General features: G+C 33.0%; 1 protein-coding gene across 1 annotated transcript; it reads right to left on the reverse strand.

Annotated features, from left to right (window-relative positions):
* Positions 1-12,493: 12,493 nt before the first annotated feature.
* On the reverse strand, positions 12,494-14,796 carry LOC133173188 (toll-like receptor 2). The gene has a single exon (XM_061308140.1). The coding sequence runs from the start codon at positions 14,688-14,690 to the stop codon at positions 12,618-12,620; it is 2,073 nt and encodes a 690-aa protein (XP_061164124.1). The 5' UTR covers positions 14,691-14,796; the 3' UTR covers positions 12,494-12,617.
* Positions 14,797-19,610: the final 4,814 nt, after the last annotated feature.

The following is a 19,610-nucleotide window of genomic DNA, read 5'->3' on the forward strand; positions in this document are numbered from 1 at the left end:
CCCAGAGAAAGATTTGCAAAATGACTTACATTTTTGCATCTACCATGTGCATGAAGTTCTTTACAGATCAAAAAGTTACTTTACAATGTAGGCTAAAATATATACTGACAGAAACACTAATCAAAGGGTAAAAAACTATAATTTTGTTCCCACATGTATATGAAAAATATCAATAAAAATTCAAAATGCCCCCCCCCCTCCTTCTAAACTTATGTAAAAATAAATAAATAACATAGCATAAAAATCACCCTGACCCAACCCAGAATAAATAATTTATTCCTATAACTGATACTAATTTTTTTTCTTTAAAGTTGAAAACATATTTACATTTTATTTTTCACTGATACTCTCAGATATTTTACATATGGACATTGAACGCCACTTATAAATTGCAGATTCTACAATGCACGCAATGCTACCTATTACGTACATTATTTCCTCTCAAACGGTTTGCTGATATTGAGAGAATCACAAGAAATCGCGATGCGAAAGTAAAGTTTTGAAGAAAGGTATACTTCGTTCGTTCTTCGAAAATGGTGCTATTTATAGAAGTTGGAAAAACCCATAAAGTATGTATTTTGACTGCATATTTTGTCTAACAAAATATATTAACGTGTTTTCTACGTCATATTATAATTTATTCTCTCCTCCGCTAAGTTATATTCCTTTTCTTTGGTGTATGAAATATATGGAGATAAAGAACAGTATTCAAGCTCAAAAGTCCATTAAACAATACAAAATAGGAGCAGAGCAAAACATCAGAGATGGGATCAGGTACAATGGAGGAGTGAGCATCCCCTGCCGACCGGTCACACCTGCCGTGTGCTCCTTGTCATGATCGGGAAATAACGGAAAAATCCGTAGACAATTCAGTGTGTAAATAATGGCCTAACAATTAATATGAAAAACGTCAGTCAGCATTTGACTCAATGATAAATTGTATTTGCTGACAAGGTCATTGTATCGACCATAGAACTTTCGAAATGATGACTTTAAACGAGACTGCTGATATTCTTGTTTCATCAAATCGTTTGTCAATAATTTACCTCGTTTTAGAAATTGTACATACGCAGAGCATGCTCTTGCGTATCGAATCAACTGAGAAATATAAACCCCGTATGCAGGTGATGAAGGTATATTGCTGCATAAGTAAGGGAAGTTGACGATTGAAAAGTTAGTCATCACGTTTATCATAAAGCTTGGTTGTTAGATTACCATTAACGTCTTTTTCAAGTAAAATATTCAAGTATGAAACAGATGTGTCAGACTCTGTGAAATCTTTTATCTCAAGCTCACCGGGATATATCGTATCGACATAAGAATTGAAATAACCATTGTTAATTGACAATACGTCGTCGATATATCTAAATGTCGAGTTGAAAGCCACAGCAAGTGTTTTCTTCTTTTCACGTATAAGATTTTGGACAAATTCTGTTCATATGAATACAAAAAAGGACTGCTAATAACGGGGCGCAATTGGTACCCATGGGAATTCCTGGAGACCTGGTATCCAAAAACCACATAGATATTGTCAATCAGAAACTCAAGCATCTTTTTAATGTCAACTTCAGAGTATTTGTGTGTACAATCAGAATGTTTTTAACAAAATAATTTTGCAAATGAGCAATGACAAGGTAAGTAAATTTACGAGTTCCATTTTTATTGAAAAAGCAGCTGTCAATGATATCAAAAAGCCTGGACTTTAATTTATTGTGGGGAATGGTTGTGTACAAAGTAGAAAAGTCATAAGTTTTTAAGCCGTTGATTTTGGTAAAATCTTGTGATTTCAAATTTTCCAAAAGTTCCTTGGAATTATTAAGGATCCACATCTGATTTACACCACTTCTCGAATATATTGTTGCACAGTACTCTTGAAGTTTCTCCTTCACTGCTGTTAATATCTTAGTGAGGAGTAAAGAAAGAGGCTTGGTTGAACATTTACTGGAACCCGCTATGTATCTTTGTTTGTAAGGATTTTTATGAAGTTTCGGAATGTAATATAGATATGGTAATTCAAATTCATTTTGGTTGTTTGGAATATTAAAAATATTCAAAACTGACATATGATTTTGAAGAATTTCTTCTTTAGAAAGAGAACTATGAGTATAAGTTGGATTACCACTTGTAGAATTAAATCCAAGTTCCTCTAAAATACATTTAATATAATGAGCCTTACAAACAACGACATTGTTGTTACCTGCTTTGCCAGCAGGGACTAGTACGTACTGATCATGTAATCTATCTTATATTTTTTTCACTTCTGGATTATTGAATACAGAAGGATAGATGGTTCTCATATTGCCCCTCAATCTTTTAAAGCAATATGAGCTGCAACATTGATGTCAGAAATATTTGTTGCAAAATTGTAATTAACTATTTCAATGACAGAAAATAAGAATGTTTATAAACTTCTGTTTTTTATATCTGTGATGGAATAATTATTTATAAGCTTTGATTGAAGCAAAATTACATTATTGTCGTCCTGTACAATATTGATTTCTTATATAACACTATATATTTGATTGTACAGAATCCTTTATTCTGAAACAATTTGATACTTTATTTCTGTCTGATTGATCAAAAGGTTCAAATTACATACAAATTTATCATAATAACACATTTTAACAGCAAAATAAAATTCTCAAAAATGCAGCTCATATTGCTTTAATGCACGATTTTAACATACATCTGATACATTTAATCCATTCTGACAAAGTGTCAAGGTCTTCTTTTTCATGTCTGACCCAACGCCTGGCGTAATCCTCTACAGAATCCATAATATTTATGAAATTCCGACGACAGTTGAAGGATCAGGGTTCCCTATATTTAGGACCTTTTAAAATTAATGATCTAAGGTCCTCGTCCTCATTATTAACTATATTTACGTCACCAGTAATAACGTGTCCAGCAGGACTATAGTTATAGGGTGAAGAAGAACATGGATTATGTTTCAGATATTCGATATCCAGGCCCTGTAAAGTTTTCTTGTATGTTTTATGTTAGCATCCGAGGCCGTCTTGACGACGCGCCATATTTTTGTTTGCGAAGGTAGGTAGATAATTTGTACCGTGTTCCGAAAACTACCGATGTCATAGATCTCGGTAAATACCGTTATTTTTACCGGAAATGGCGTATTACACCTCTAATACCTTAAAGTCAGCATTTCGCAAATTCTATGGTCGTTTATTATGACATTTTGGCAAATACCACCTTTCTTTAGGCCGAATTTCGACTGAAATATTTTGTACACATTTTTTGTAATTGTTTTCATGCTTATTTTGACTATTTGTTACGGTCGACAAGGAATTAACTGTAGTACTCCTCCTAGACACCTCTATATTTCCAGGGGAAACTGTTTTTGCCCTGTTTACGATTTGTGTTGTTTTTGAGATTGAACAATTATCCTCTTTTTCATAACTGATTCCAAGAATTATAAAAGAAATTAATTTTGCGATATTATCACCAGGTTACTTTTTTTAAAAGGCTGTTCATCAGTAAAAATAAAACTATATATGTACAATATTGCCGTTCTAAATACTTTTGGTTCGCTATCTGATTTGGACTTATCTGATTGCATTAATGCTATATGCTTTGTATTTCTGCATATTAAAATTAAAATTGTCCGTCTCCAAGGTTCAAAAGACTCTTTTGCAAGGAAAACACTATTTAAAATATACTTCTTCTTTTTATGTCGCATGTGAATTTTCATTTTTTTTCAATATGGTTACTTGCTTGGTTCCAGCTTATAATCCAGGCGTATTCTAATATCTTTTATCATTACTCTTCAATATAACTGAATAACAAAGGATGTTTGCTATGTTAAAGTCAATTCAACAGTAAGAATAAAAGAAAAATCAAAACTTATTTACAGAAAATCTCGGTTATAAGGAAATCGTTTGGACCTCGAATTTTGCTTCCTTATAACTGAGGTATTTATACTCCTCCATGGCACCTGATCCCACCTCTGATATTTTAAGAGGTCGGAGTTTGCTCTGCTCCTGATTTGTATTGTTTCAATGGACTTTTGAGTTTGATCACTGTTCCTTATCTCTTTATATCATCCCTATAAGAAACACAGTGAAAGGTCTACGAATCTTGTAAAATGTTCTTTATACCGGAGATTCCCTTAGAAGCGAGTGCTTTATAGCCGCGTTTTACTGTAATGTTACCGTTTTATTTTTTTCTTACATGAATTGGACATTGGCAACGCTTTATAGTGATAGATGTGTAAAGTTAGCTGCTAGTAACTGGCTACTAGTAACTGGCTACGACAAGTGGGTAAAGCTAGCTAATAGTAACTGGATACTAGTAACTGACTTAAAATGAGAATAAAGCTAGCTACGACAAGTGGGTAAAGCTAGCTACTAGTAACTGGCTACTAGTAACTGTCTTAAAATGAGAATAAAGCTAGCTACTAGTAACTAGCTACGACATGTGGGTAAAGCTAGTTACTAGTAACTGGCTACTAGTAAAAGACTCAAAATCAGAATAAAGCTAGCTACTAGTAACTAGCTACTGCCAGTGGGTAAAGCTAGCTACTAGTAACTGGCTAAAACATGTCAATAAAGCTAGCTTCTAGTAGCTGACTACTAGAAACTGAATTTAAACGTAGTTCTAGTAACTGGTTACATTACAAATATTAATTTAATGAAAAAAATAATGTACGAATGCCTTTAAAAATATGAATAACAATCTCGTATTTTTGTTTCGCTGGTCAAAATATCTTATATTAAAATATGCTACTTTTGTTCTATACGTGAGAAAGTTTGCATCAGCAATATTAGTAGATATCAGTATTAATATGTAAGAACCCGGTTACTTCAATGATATCAACATTTGTATCCCAAACTTGCATTATATTACACAAAAAGTGCTAGTAGCCAGCGCTTAACTTCAGTGCCAGATCATGTGGAGAAGCTAAGAGAATGCTTTCATCATCAATACTTGTAGATATCAGTTTAGTTGGAATCCAGTCACTTCAATGATGTCAATATTTGTATCCAAACTTTTTGTATGCCATACGAAATATACTAGTAGCTGAAAAGATAACAAAAGATAAACGTAAATCGTCAGTCATGTTTTATGTTGATTGATTGATTGTATGTTGTTTTACGTCCCATTCGAGAATTTTTCACTCATATAGAGACGTCACCTTATACCGGTGAAGGGCTTCAAATTTTGACCTTTACTCGGCACTCAGGGCCATTGAGCAGTGAGGGATCTTTATCGTGCCAACGCCTGCCGTGACACGGGGCCTCGGTTTTTAAGGTCTCATCCGAAGGACCCGCAACTTTCACTTCAAAGTGCCGAGCGCATGGCGAAGGAACAGTTGCTACCTATTTTTTTTTATCGACTTAGGTCTGTCGCGGCCGAGATTCGAACTCACGACCTCCCGATCACGGAGCAAGCGCTTTACCGACTGAGCTACCGTGAACGGTATCATGTTTTATGTGGAGAACCTTAAAGAAATTTCTTATTAGTTGTATCAGTAGATATCAGCTCTCTAAATACCCAGCTACTTGAAGGATGTTAATATTTTACCCAAAAAATTAATCATATTTAATAAAAAGTAGTAGTAGCTAAAGATATCACTACAGATATCTTGGTTACTTCATTGCCAGATCATGTGGAGAAGCTAAGAGGAAGTTTACATCAGCAATAACTTTAGTAGATATCACCTACGTAAGAACCGAGATACTTTAATGATGTCGACATTTGTATCGCAAACTTGCATTATATTACATAAAAAGTACGAGTAGCTGAGTCTATCACTATAGATATCTTGGAACTTCAGTGCCAGATCATCGGACGGAATAGATGTCTTCGAAATTTATAAAAGAAACGGCACACTAATAGTTTTTCTAAGATATGACTAATTCAAAATGCAAACGCAATGATAGTTTTAAACTGCAAGTAGCGATTAAAAGTAGCATATTTTGATATAAGATATTTTGACTAGCGAAACAAAAATACGAGATTGTATTCATTTTTTTAAAATGCATTCAATGCATTACTTTTATTTTCTTCAAATTAATATTTGCAATTTAGCCAGTTACTAGAAGTTACATACTTTTACTCACATTTCAAGCCAGTTACTAGTAGCTAGCTTTACTCACATGTCGTAGCAATTACTAATAGCGAGCTTCATTCACATTTTAAGTCCGTTACTAGTAGCCAGTTACTAGTAGCTAACTATACCCACTTATCGTAGCCATTTACTAGTAGCCAACTTTACTAACTTGTCGTAACCAGCTACTAGTAGCCAGTTACTAGTGGCTAACTTTACTAACTTGTCGTAACCAGCTACTAGTAGCCAGTTACTAGTAGCTAACTTTACTAACCTGTCGTAACCAGCTACTAGTAGCCAGTTACTAGTAGCTAACTTTACTAACTTGTCGTAACCAGCTACTAGTAGCCAGTTACTAGTGGCTATCTTTACTAACTTGTCGTAACCAGCTACTAGTAGCCAGTTACTAGTAGCTTACTTTACTAACTTGTCGTAACCAGCTACTAGTAGCCAGTTACTAGTAGCTAACTTTACATATCTCAGATTGATATGGTTCGCTTCTCTTTATACTTTAAAATTATTAGTTGTAGGCTTGAGGCATATTTGGTGCACGTTGAAATTATTTCATTAGTTGTTTTACATTTGCTACCTGCGACATCCAGATGCATTTCATTACATTTTCATGTAAGAAATTATCCTATTGTTAAAATTCAATGAATATTTATGAAGAAAAGCTCTCGAATGACACCATTTAATTGGAATTTACAGATAACATGGCTTTCTTAGAGTTGATTTTTAATTTCAATGTCAGCAGTATGTGTGCTGCTGTCGCATTCTTATCGGATTGCCAAACTGCTTATTACTTAATTTACTCAATTTCACCCTAAAATATGGGTCTTTAGTTTTACAATTTTAAAATTTGTCATAATATCTATTAGTAAATCGGTAAATAAGAAAAGTACCATAGCAATTAAAGTCAGTGACACATTGTTGCAACACAAGGACGTAAAAATGATTTACGAATGCAAGGAATTTTCTAACATAAAACATGCAGTGCTCCAACCTGTTAAAGTTGATTAAAATCGCAGAAACTGGTTCCTATAATTATATTCTATGTCTATAATGATGACACAAGTAGTGTTGGCATTTTATTGTTGTAGTACTCACGTATTTCGCTATTTTTTCTCTAAATGCAGACCTTCCCTTAATTACACACATTTTAAAGAACCTTTATGAAGAGAGCATGCGTAAAATGTAAGAAACACTAATTCCTTGGAGATTATTATTACATTTACTGAAAAGATGTTTTTACTGTCAAAAAAAGATAAATATCTGTGAAACTACGTTTTTCAAAAGTCAAAGTCATTTACTTAACACACATTTTCTGAATAAATGCGATAAACAGTCAACCACATCATGAATTATCTTCAAGTTTAGATCGTCTAAACACATAGATGAATTTGATATTTGTTTTCGTCTGTCGTCGTACGTCGAACATTTCCAGTTTTACACCAGATCTCAAATTTGCTTGATACTATATATGAGTGAAAGGGAATAAAGTTCATTAAAACAATACAAATTGTGAGTAAATCAAATACGAACCTCCAAAAAACAGAGATGGAATCAGGTGTCATGGAGGAGTAAGGATTCCCTGTCGACCGGTCACACCCACCGTGTGCCCTTTGGAAATGATTTTATCTTTGCAATCTTTACTTCTATACAAATTACAAGCAGACCAATTATAATGAGCAAGGAACTCACTACCAGACTGTTAAATTCTTTCCTGTGGGTGCTGGATTCAACACTGGTTTTGGGATTTGATTGGTCATATATTGAAAATGCATAACATCTTTTAATTTTTAAAACTCCTATATTCCTACGGTAGCCTTAAAGGTAACCTTAGTGACATAGTGACCTCAAAATATAAAATTCATCACCCCTGGGTCCAAGGTTTGTACTTGTACCCCTTAAATTATGAGAATTTATCTCTGATTCCATTTGTAATTACTAAGCAGTGCAAGATTTTTTTTTCTCTAGCAAATGAGGGAAAAGCATTGTTTTCACTTTTTCGCAATAAAAGTATTGATTTTCCAGAAGCTTATGATCAGACAAAAAAGGAATAATATCCTAGAATTCCTAAATGCTCTGAATTATCCATAATTGACGTGACGTGCCAGAAAGACAACATATAAGGTATTGATGAATTGCAATCTTAAATTTGCTCATTAGCAAAAATCACTTCGAAAAAAAGAAATCTTAACTACTTTATAATGGCTGATGGCCTTTTGTATTATTCGATATATTAAGAGAAACACATTTTATGATTTAAAGTGTGCCCCCTATAACATTAAATGCCGTTGTTAATCTTTTTTTCGTCTTAAACAAAAGGTTTGAAGTAAATATCTGTAGTTTATACTTAAAAACAGGAAAATTTAGAAGGTAATTGGTACTAATTACATATTGTCGTTTTAATTTCATTTTGAAGTAAATCTTCACTATTCTAATAAAATATGACCTCTTGAATGCTTAATCCTAACCTAAATACAGCATAGGTTTAAAGTACACACTTCTACATTCCTAATAAAAGAAGACATGTAAATAATCCTCTTCGTTGTAACTTTTAAAATGAAATATGGAAACAACGAACAATGTTAAAGTTCAAAAGTCCATTCAAACAATACAAATCAGGAGCAGAGCAAACACGGACCTCTAATTTAAACATTAGAGGTGGGATCAGGTGCAATGGAGGAGTGAGCATCCCCTGCCAACCGGTCACACCCGCCGTGTGCTCCCTGTCATGATCGGGAAAAACGGAAAAATCCGTAGACAATTCAGTGTGTAAATAATGGCCTAACAATTAGTATGAAAAACATCAGTCAGCACTTGACTTAACGATCACTGTATTCCCCCAGTTTTTTTTTTTTTTTTAATTTTTTTTTAATCCCCCAGTTATGATTATTGGATGACCTTGACTCATTAAAGGTCTTCTGCATCGAACTCTCAAGTTTAAATTAAACTTAAGAGGAGGTTCAATGTAATGACCGAAACAATTATTTCATGATTTCATTTGAATACATTCCAATGCATTCCAGGTGTTCCAGGGTAAAACTCGGACATATTGCTCAGTTATTCTTGAACTTTGAGTATGACCTTCAGTCAAAATCTTGACACGTTGTTAGGACAATAGGAGCTGTAAGAACCAATTCCAGTTCAAGAGTTTGAGAGTTTTGGTCCGAAGAGAACAGACTAACAACCACCGTTCCAAAAGCAATAAATCAGAGATTTGAGGAAACATAAAAAAATGAAATAAAAAGATAACGAACATTGACCATGCTCAAAACTCCAATTGAACATTATAAATTGAGAGCAGAACAAGCACGGACTTCTGAAACATTAGAGGAGGGATCTGTTGCCATGTAGGAGCAAGCATTCCCTGTCTACCAGTCACATCCGCTTTAATTCCTTTATCTCGATCAGGTAAACGGAGTAATAAGTAGACAACTCGGTATGAAAATAATGGCCAAACAATTTGTAATGAATACGTCAAACAACATTCGACCTAGTTAGCAGATATTCACCTAATGAATAGTTGAGGCTCAGAAACAAAAAAGACGTACATGTGGTGATGATAAATTCTGCGTAATCAGTATATCCCTTGGGTTTTCGACTCTAGTGGATGTTAAGTACCTTACCTTTTCCGAAGAATTTATAAATAAATGAATAAATAAATAAAATTTTAAAAAGTAATAAAATTGACATCTTTTATAAAAAGGTGTTCAAACACGAAATTAAGTACTCTAGAACTTCTAAATTAAATTTTAAACCCCTCATCTGCATAGAGTATTTCGGAAATGTTCTTGTGAATGCTTTTTTGTTTTATGGCTGAACTTCATTAACTGACTTTACAAGTCTATACCTTATGAAATCATGAATCCTTTCAACCATCTTAGAATGTCAAGTAGTAGCTACACCTGAAGCCTATTATGTAAATATGTATAGAAAATATTTTGACGGTTTTTTTCTCTAATCTTAACTTATATTATGCTCTATATAAATGTCGAAAGAAATACCGGGTGTCGCAAAGTAAACCTTCTGCAAAGGAAACCTTCATCTGGAATATTCACTTTATAGTAAAGCTTCTTCTTAGGAATAATTGCTATTTAGCAAACCTTCCTCCTGGATGCTTTATTAAATTTTAAATTTATCCACTGGGAAAGTTCACTATATAGCAAACCTTCCTCCTGGATGCTTTATTAAATTTTACATTTATCCACGGGGAAAGTTCACTATATAGCAAACTTCCTCCTGGATGCTTTACTATACGTGTATTGTAAAATTGTCCTCTGGGAAAGATCACTATATAGCAAACTTTCCTCCTGGATATTTTACTATATTGTAAATTTATCCTCGGTGAAAGTTCAGTATATAGCAAACGCTTCCCTGTGCATAGGAAACATCCCCCGCTGGTATTTTGCTAGATACTGAATTTTCCCCTCTTTATCCCGACAATCATTGATACATCGGGATAAACTACTTGCATGTGTTGATTACAATCAAGATTAACATGATAAATGTATAAGACTCAGATTCAACGAATTAGTTTTGATCTACTTATCTAAAATATTGAATAATAGTTAAAGCAGTACCTCAATGGACGGGCTCCAATAAAGTTTTAACATTAACTGAAGTCTATGATTTGTATTCTTTTACTCAAATTGTAGAACAATGAAGTGATTGTTATGGTCTTGTAAAGAGTTGCAGGGTAGTGGGATTTGTTACATGTTATAATGTTTTAAATTTGCATGTTCACAAAAATTATATCAAAAGGAACTTTAAGATTTGATCACAGTATCTTCTGTTCATCACTAATTTCACAAAAATAAAACTCATAATTCTCATTTAACTCATGGCTGAAAATTTACTATTATAATAGAATACTAGTATATTTCCATTGAATACATGAAATTCGATCTCTTAGGGTTAGTTGGGAAGGTTTACTACGCGAAAGAAATAGCATGTAGTAAACTCCTACTACCGGGAAGGTGTAATATATAGTAATATACAGTAAATATGCCGGAGGATACCTTACCATAGGGGAGGGATTATTATATGACACCGGTATTTTCCTCGATTTACCTTTAATAACTCATAATTGATTGAAAGTATAAATCAACGACGTCTTAAACTTTTCAAATGTTATAATCATTTGATAGGAAATATGATAGTCTGCATCAAAGAGAGGGACAAATCTGCAGTCAGATAAATGAACTCAATAATGAAATTTTACCTCCAGGAGAAAAGAAAACATTTAGGAAAAAGTCTACACATGTATTGAGATGGTTTCAGCTTTTTTGTCGTCCTTTACCATGAATTTATTATAGATTCATGTAAACCACTCAGTGTATGTTTGCCGTAGGATCAAACAGCAGAGCATGTTTACAGTCCAGACCCTGCTGTTAACCAAATGATGCATGGGACCGTCACGTCATAAAACCGCAAGATTTGGCAATTGTTTATGATTCATTGTCAAATTTCTTATCACGCAACAGTTTTTTTTTTGTATTTCATTTATTATTTAATTTTATAACACTTCAATACTTAATTAAATCATTTCTGGTGGGATATGTTCAAATGAATGTTAATAGTGATATTTGTTTAAAAATTAAAATGTATTTAATATTTACAAACGAAAAATAAACTAGTGAAAAATAAACAAGTGAATGAACATACATTCAAGTTATATAGCTCGTTTTTAATGGAAAAAGTCGGTTTCCAAAAATAAGATTGCAAAGCACGAGGGAAAATAAAAAAAAATAATCCTCTCATGAGTGAAATCAATTCTATATCTAACTACAAAACCTTAAATTTTCTGTTTGATACTTTTTTTTCCATTTTCCCTTTGCTTCTATTAGCTTTTTCTTTATTGAAATCCAAACAACATTGTACAGTCAATATAGAACCATATACACGATGCGAAAGATAAAGAACTCAGTAAGTTCGAATAATTAGAGATAACTTAAGTTTAACATTATTAAGGCATTTTTAACAACGATAGAGATAGAAAAAAGTAGTTCAAGTTATTATTTTCACAGAGTCTATTTGATAAATATATTTTATCAAAAAGTTCGTGAATTGATGCGATAAATTAATACTGTATAGGCTGTGCTTACAAAATTTTCTGGAAAAAAAGTACAAGAAGTGTCGAAAACTTTACCTTGATACGTTGATAATTTGTCAATTTATCATTAAATACATAGATGTTCAATTTACCAATAACTGAGATAGTTTTGTCTAATCAAAGGGGAATTTAGGTTCTTCCAATGTCATTTTCCTCCTTTCTGATTCAATTCAATTTAACAAAGTTTTAAATTTACCTTTTAAGGGTCAGTGCAAAAAAGGCAAAAATAAAGCGTGGAACATCTATTTGGCGAAAAATATCAATGCAGATATCATCTTTTTTTAACGTTTATTAATTATAAGGTACAGATAAATATACACACAAAAAAGAGAGAAAATTCATTGACCAAGTTACACGTTTTATCTGATACATATGAGGTCAAACCCAAAATAGTAGTTTTAATCGTCCATTACGTAAGTGGATCTAGAGCAATTAAGGAAATATGTTATACTGTTCGGTTTTCTCATTATCAACATTTCCTTGGGGTAAACCAATCTGATAAACGTTTTTATCCAATGTTAAAGTGCTCTCCTGTTTTTTAGTTTCGTCACAAGACTTATTTTCATAGGCAGCGTTATATTTTGATTCCTTACCCACACTATCACGTCCTTTATAGGAGAGAGAAAAAATTAATCTGTCCATAAAAATATTGTCATCTTTTTTAATGAAGGTGAATGTCTTTAAACACGCTTGCAAAACTTTTGGCATTTTATTCTGTGAAATCTCCTCCATCAAAATTACCAACAAATGACGTTTCTTTTCACTTAAGCTCTGTCGAAAAGCTTCTTCAAATTCATACAGGCAATAACTACTGTCCAGAAAGTGCCTTGACATAATGACTATGGTGTGTCTACTGCTTTCAATGCTGTCTATGATGTTTTCTGTTATGGTTTTACCCGCCATGAAGTCCCTGTGATGTAAACAAAATTTGAAATCCTTTAGACCCTCTATGGTATTGTTTTCAAACACACCATTGACCCATTCATGGTCCTTATTGCTGTAGGAAACAAAAGCATCGAATTTTTTCTCTTCGAACACTTCCTCTGGTTGGCATGGCAACAGTATATGAAATCTGGTATAGGTCAGAATACGTATTTCTCTTCGAAACACAAGTATTACGATAATAACCACTAAAAGCAAAACTGAAAACACACTTAAGGAAACTACAGCCTCTACAAGAATGGTTTCCGTCAATGTGAAATCATTCTTACACATTAACAATGATTCTGTTAAGTCCTTCAAAAGAGTTCCATTTAAAGATTCTGGAAAGAAACATCTCATTTCTCTGATGAAACTGTATCTAGCGTACCTCTTTAATGTCCATTTATCTCTTCCCTGAACAAAGCTGAGGAGTTCCTTCATATCCTCCGTGCAAGAACAGTTTAATGGATTCTGGCTAAAATTCAAGAACATTCTGTTTTCGTCAAATATAGTCTCTAGAACTGACACTTTCAATTCCTTTATAACATTGTTTGTGAGATTTACAAAAAGCGTCTGATTATCTCTTCTTTTTATCGTGTCAGGGATACCGATGAAATTTAACTCTTGTATATTGCAATGAGAAATATCCATGGACTGAAGTGAAGGGTAAAAACTAACCCAATTCTTCAGCAAATTATCCAAGGGATATTTTTCTCCAAAAGGGGTGAAAGAAAAGTTCAAGTTTTCAAGAACTGGATATTTGGATCTCTCTGTTTGTACGTCAATGAAAAATGAACCTGGAGAAGAATTTATACTGTATTCATATTTTCTCAAGCGTTTATAATCACATACATGCTCCACCCTCAGGACATCATTGTACATTTTCGGAACGTCGTTCAATACCGGGTCCTTTTCTACATCGTGCTCACCCGTAGTCTCGTTTAACAAATTCTGGAAAAACGTCTCCGTGGAGGCTCCAAAGTTGTAAGTTAAATTGCTGATTGTATGTTCAATGAGACTCTCGTCATTTCCACACAGGGCATCTTGTGTGATGTTTACTATTGAGCCAGCCAGGTAAATCAGGTCAAATATGCTCACCATAGCAACGACATCTGTCAGACGAAGGCATTCCAGCTCATCAGCAAAGGTAGCCAACATTTCATTTTCATAATCACCGTAGAATTCTTCAAGCACACAGTTCTGCACTTTTAATTCTTTGAGATTTATTGCCTTGAAAGGCCATTTCAATGAAATATTAGCCCCTTGAACACATTCGATATCAAATTTGTATTTCACCTTCTTTGAAGCAATGTGGTCCCTTATTTCGTCATAGTTCCAGCGTCCAGAGTTATTTCTGTCAATCATACACTTGAAGGACATCATCTCAGTAGAACTGTTTTCAGTGTTCTCCATACAAAAGTCATCCCATCCAGTTGGCAATGAGCCAATTGTCGGTTCCAAATTGTAACTTTCTTTCAAATTCTCTGTCTTGTATTGTAGAAAAGACGTTGAATTTTCTACACATGTCACGACTTTTACTATTATCACGATCACCAAGAAGTAAAATGACACTAAATAATGCATTTTTTCCCCTCTGTTGTAATTGACGTAGCCTCAAGGTAACTTAATAGAGTTTTGTTACACCTTGTTTCGGTAGAAAACTGTTTATCACGTTAAGTGAATTCCAATGAGAAAAAAGCAAAAAGAGTGCCGTGTTCATTAATCTTTCCTCACGGACATTGTCAGTGGTATATGTACGTACGTCTCTCAAGATTTTCCGAAAGAAGGAAAATGAAAGTTTTATTGGTGTATAAAATTGACCCACGTCAAAACGTACGACCTAGTAAGCAGTGCACGAGCCTGAAGGCTTTCATTAACTAAAACAACAACAGTTATTATCAATCAATATTGTGACGAATTAAATCAGCTTTATAAATTTATAGGAAATTATTAAAGTACAAGTCAATGATCAGCAATATCTGGTTTTCCAAATTTCTTTCATCTTATCATTTTAGATGAAAAATAAAAATAAAAAACAAAACAAAAAATAAGAACAAACAAAACAAAAACAATTATAAATCTTATAAGACAATTATAAATCTTATAAGGCCTCGATCTAAACATTGCAAATTGTAAATAAGGCAATACCACAGACCACTTTGAAACAGCATGCTGACTTTAAACAAGACCGTTAAAACTCTTGTTACATCTACTTACTTTTCAGTAGCCTACTTCGGTTTCGTAGGTCATCATACTCTGAACATACCCTCGCTTACCGAATCAGTTTGGGAGACGTAACACTAAATATCGGTGATGGTGGAATATTACTACATATGTATGGAAAGTTGTCGAAGGAAATGCTAAAGTGATTTGTTTAATAGTTTAGTTGATACTTTGCATTAACTCTTAAGTCAGCAAAACATCCCAACATGAAACAGATGTGTCAGATTCCCTGATGTCTTTTATTTCATCTTTAACTTCGAAAATCATAACGATCAATTAGATTTTGGTGAAAAAATGTATTGCACTTTTCTTTCACAGAAACAAGTTAAATCTTATTTTTTCATTTGATTTTTTACACCTAAATCAAGCTTATCATTTTCTGAATGCAAGTGAAGATAGTTTTGAGATAAACATACATTTTCCCTGTGATATTGTAATTAAAATCCGTTCACTTACGATATGCTATATAATACAAAATTTCATAAAGAGGTAAAAATATAGATTTTAAAACCATAGTTTACAATCTATTTCATCTAATATTTGTACAGGCCCATAGCAACGGTTTCAAAAGTGGAGGGGGTGGGGTGGGGGTCCCCCCCAAAAAATAAACTGTCCAAAAAGTGGGTGGGGGGCAACTTCCCAAAATAATCTGACAAACAAAAAATACCCCCTTAACTCAGCATCTAAATGAAAATTTGCTTTAGCAAAATACTATACTTAGAAAAAGGGGGCTGTAATTCCCCCCCCCCCCCCTTCTATGGACCTGGTCTATACCATAAATTAACATGTTCATCAGTGATGTAGCCGTTTAGCTTTAGTTTGACATATAATTTAAGAACATATTTTTTAAAATTAATCATACATTAGACTTGTGAACTTCAGATTAAGCTTTGCTTCAATTTTGAATTGTTTTGCTTGTATAAATATTTCTTTGTAAATGTTGAAAACTATACATTGTAATTTATGTTTTAAAGACACAGTTTATCAAATGCAACATTGTGTTTCGCTCAGTTTTGTTAAAGTTTAGTGTAAAACAGAAGGGAGAAACTGCAACACACCAGGCAAGAATTCAGATTCAGAGGTCCGAAACCTCTAAATCTAGACTGAGGTTCTAGTGAGTTCTTTGGATACCGGCGAACCTGGCTGACCGCCACATTGATCCCGTTTTAATTGTCTTCGCCACGAACAACACCAATCAGTCTGTTTCTTCCAAGACAGGGCATCAAATGATGCAAATAAGGTATAATTTTGAACCCTTGGTCTCTTGAACTCTAGACAGCACTACACTAAGTGTGCCATCCAGACACTGGCAAACCAAACCTGGCCTACCAACCCACGCAAACACAGACGTATATATTCAGAATAACATCATAAACAAAAGTCAGAGGAAAGAAAGTTAGCAATGTTTATCCTTAAAGAAATAGGTAAACGCACCCTTTCCCATGAGGCTAATTAAGTAAAACAGATGCTTAAAATTAAAGTTAAAAAGTTAAATAATATCGTGCTGTTTTTATTCCCAAGATGCTTGACTTTACAATATGCATACTTCAGCTTGTCCAGTAAGAAATCTCCTGGAATGTTCGAAAATTATATAAGGCTGCAATGTTCAAAAGAGAATGCATTTTTTATCTGTGTACTTTTTAAGCCGATAATAAATGTTGGTATCTGCAGAATTAATTATAAAATTGACATTCAGCATGAATTACCCATTGTAGAATTTACTTTTGTCTTGAACATACGTATATCGACGAAATAATGATCGATTAGAATCGAACTTTGATGTAAAAATCATGATATAAAATTTCTGAAAACCCAATCTCGACGTTTGAAATTTCTGTAAAATGAGTTTTTACGTCATTACTAATCTGCAGATCAAGCACTGTTCTTAAACGTATCGTGGTACGTTCATGCACATTTAAAAATTTTCCTGTGCACTGTGGAACTCCTTCTGTATGAGTAATTCGTAAAACGTTGTTTTTATGCATTTATTATTTATAAATTCTGAATATTTTGGTATAAAAACAAAATAAAAAGAAAAGCACATACAATGCAGAATGTAATAAGAGAAGCTTTACGCTCTATATGATTATATAAAACAGTGTTTTTATTCAGACATGGATATCAATTTATTTTTGTGACTTTGGGGCAAAATGTCATATATCAATTCATACAGTTCTTAATTTTGTGAATTCATCTCAACGCTGAAATAAAAAAGCTAAACATTTGAGGTATTTTTATCAGTCATGCAAATTTACATGTTGATACAAGAATGAAGTCTCATGTAAACAAACCTTCAAATAAAAATTATTGACTAAGCATAAAATTTTCCCGGTTCATTTGAGTTTAAGAATATACATTAAAAGATACGATTGATTAAAACAATATAAATAACACTTTAAAAAATCTTTCATATTAATAAATGTAAAATCAACGGTCAGCAGGCACTGCACATGAATTGTAATTCAAACAACAAAAAGCAGTTATTAATTAAAGACATTCACTATTATAGGAAAAATCCACATTAACATATAAAACATATTACATTGACTTTTATTTGTTGATTTATTTCGAAAAATAATGTTTTTGCGAATGCATTGCCCGTACAAAATTTCTAACCAGAATGTTTGATATCATTGACAACAGGTTCTTCAATAAAAATAGAAGTCGGAAATTTTAATATATTGTGATCAATCATCAATAAAATTACTTTGTTAAAAATCATTCTACACACAAATACTCTGAAGTTGATGTTAAAAGAATGCTGGAGTTCCTCACTGACAATATCTACGTAATGTTTGGAGACCAGGTCTTCTAACAATGTGTTGGAATTCCGATGAACACTAATTTTGCCCATGTATTAACTGACCTATTTTATATTCTTATAAAGCAGAATTTATTAAAGAAAACTCTACAAGAGACTCTATAAGAGAAGGAAAAAACTCTAGCCGTGGCCTTCAATTCGAAATTTAGATATATCGGCGACGTTTTATCGTTTAACAATAGTTATTGTTATTCATATGTCGACTCGATACTTCCCAATAAGCTCGAATTAGAATACACCAAAGAGTCTACCATATCTGTTTCATATTTGAGTGTTTAACTGCATGACTATGGACGTTAATGGTCAACTAACAATTAAACTATATAAAAAACGGACGCCTTCAGTTTTTCCATCGTCATATCCCTTATTTATAAAGCAACATTCCGTTATCACTTACATATGGTGCCTCCAAGCTGATTTAGTACGCGAGAGCATGCGCTGGGTATGATAAATCTTTAAACCATCACACTTCCGGTTGTCACAAATTTACGGTACAATCTTGCAATAGGCGTGAGGTGTCTATTAAATGTCGTGTTTACCCACACATCAGTTTTACATTCCTTAATCTGCTCAAAATACTTTTCAACTAATAAAAACCACAATTTTTAACCAAACATCTTCAACTGTGCTGACACCATACCAACTGCCCTTCCACACTCTTCTTTGGTCGAACGCTGCAAACCCAGTCTTGGTTTTTTTTTTCTCTGAGTTTTTAATGAATGCAAACATAAAGAACACAATTTTAAAGAAGAAAAGGGAAATTTATTCATCTAAAACGTGTGAGCACGATTTTTATGCACTTCTATGAAACTGTTACACTTATCATTTATTTATTTACCTGTTTTAGTATTTAAACCACTAACTTTCTATCTTGGTTACATATCTATATATCAGATATGCCTTCAACAACTATTGAAAAGATAAAAATTACTTTTCTATGATGGTGCATTAACAATTTTATCTAGTGTAATTATCCGCAAATATAATTATTCAGGTCAGGTGTATGCAAAATAAATTCAAAGTAACTTGATTTTTAATTTATATTTTTAAAATTAAGCTTCAAATAAATAAGACACACGTATTATTAAGAAACAAGTTGATGAAACAAGAATATCAGCAGTCTCGTTTAAAGTCATAATTTCATAAGTTCTATGGTCGAAACAATGATGTATGCAAAATAAATTCAAAGTAACTTGATTTTTAATTTATATTTTTAAAATTAAGCTTCAAATAAATAAGACACACGTATTATTAAGAAACAAAAGAAACAAGTTGATGAAACAAGAATATCAGCAGTCTCGTTTAAAGTCATAATTTCATAAGTTCTTTGAAACAATGACCTTGTCAGCAAATACAATTTATCATTGAGTCAAATGCTGACTGACGTTTTTCATACTAATTGTTAGGCCATTATTTACACACTGAATTGTCGACGGATTTTTTCCGTTATTTCCCGATCA

The sequence above is a fragment of the Saccostrea echinata genome, unplaced genomic scaffold (assembly GCF_033153115.1).
Source record: "Saccostrea echinata isolate AGI-Se365-2 ecotype Australia unplaced genomic scaffold, CSIRO_AGI_Sech_v1 ptg000056l, whole genome shotgun sequence".
NCBI lineage: Eukaryota > Metazoa > Mollusca > Bivalvia > Ostreida > Ostreidae > Saccostrea > Saccostrea echinata.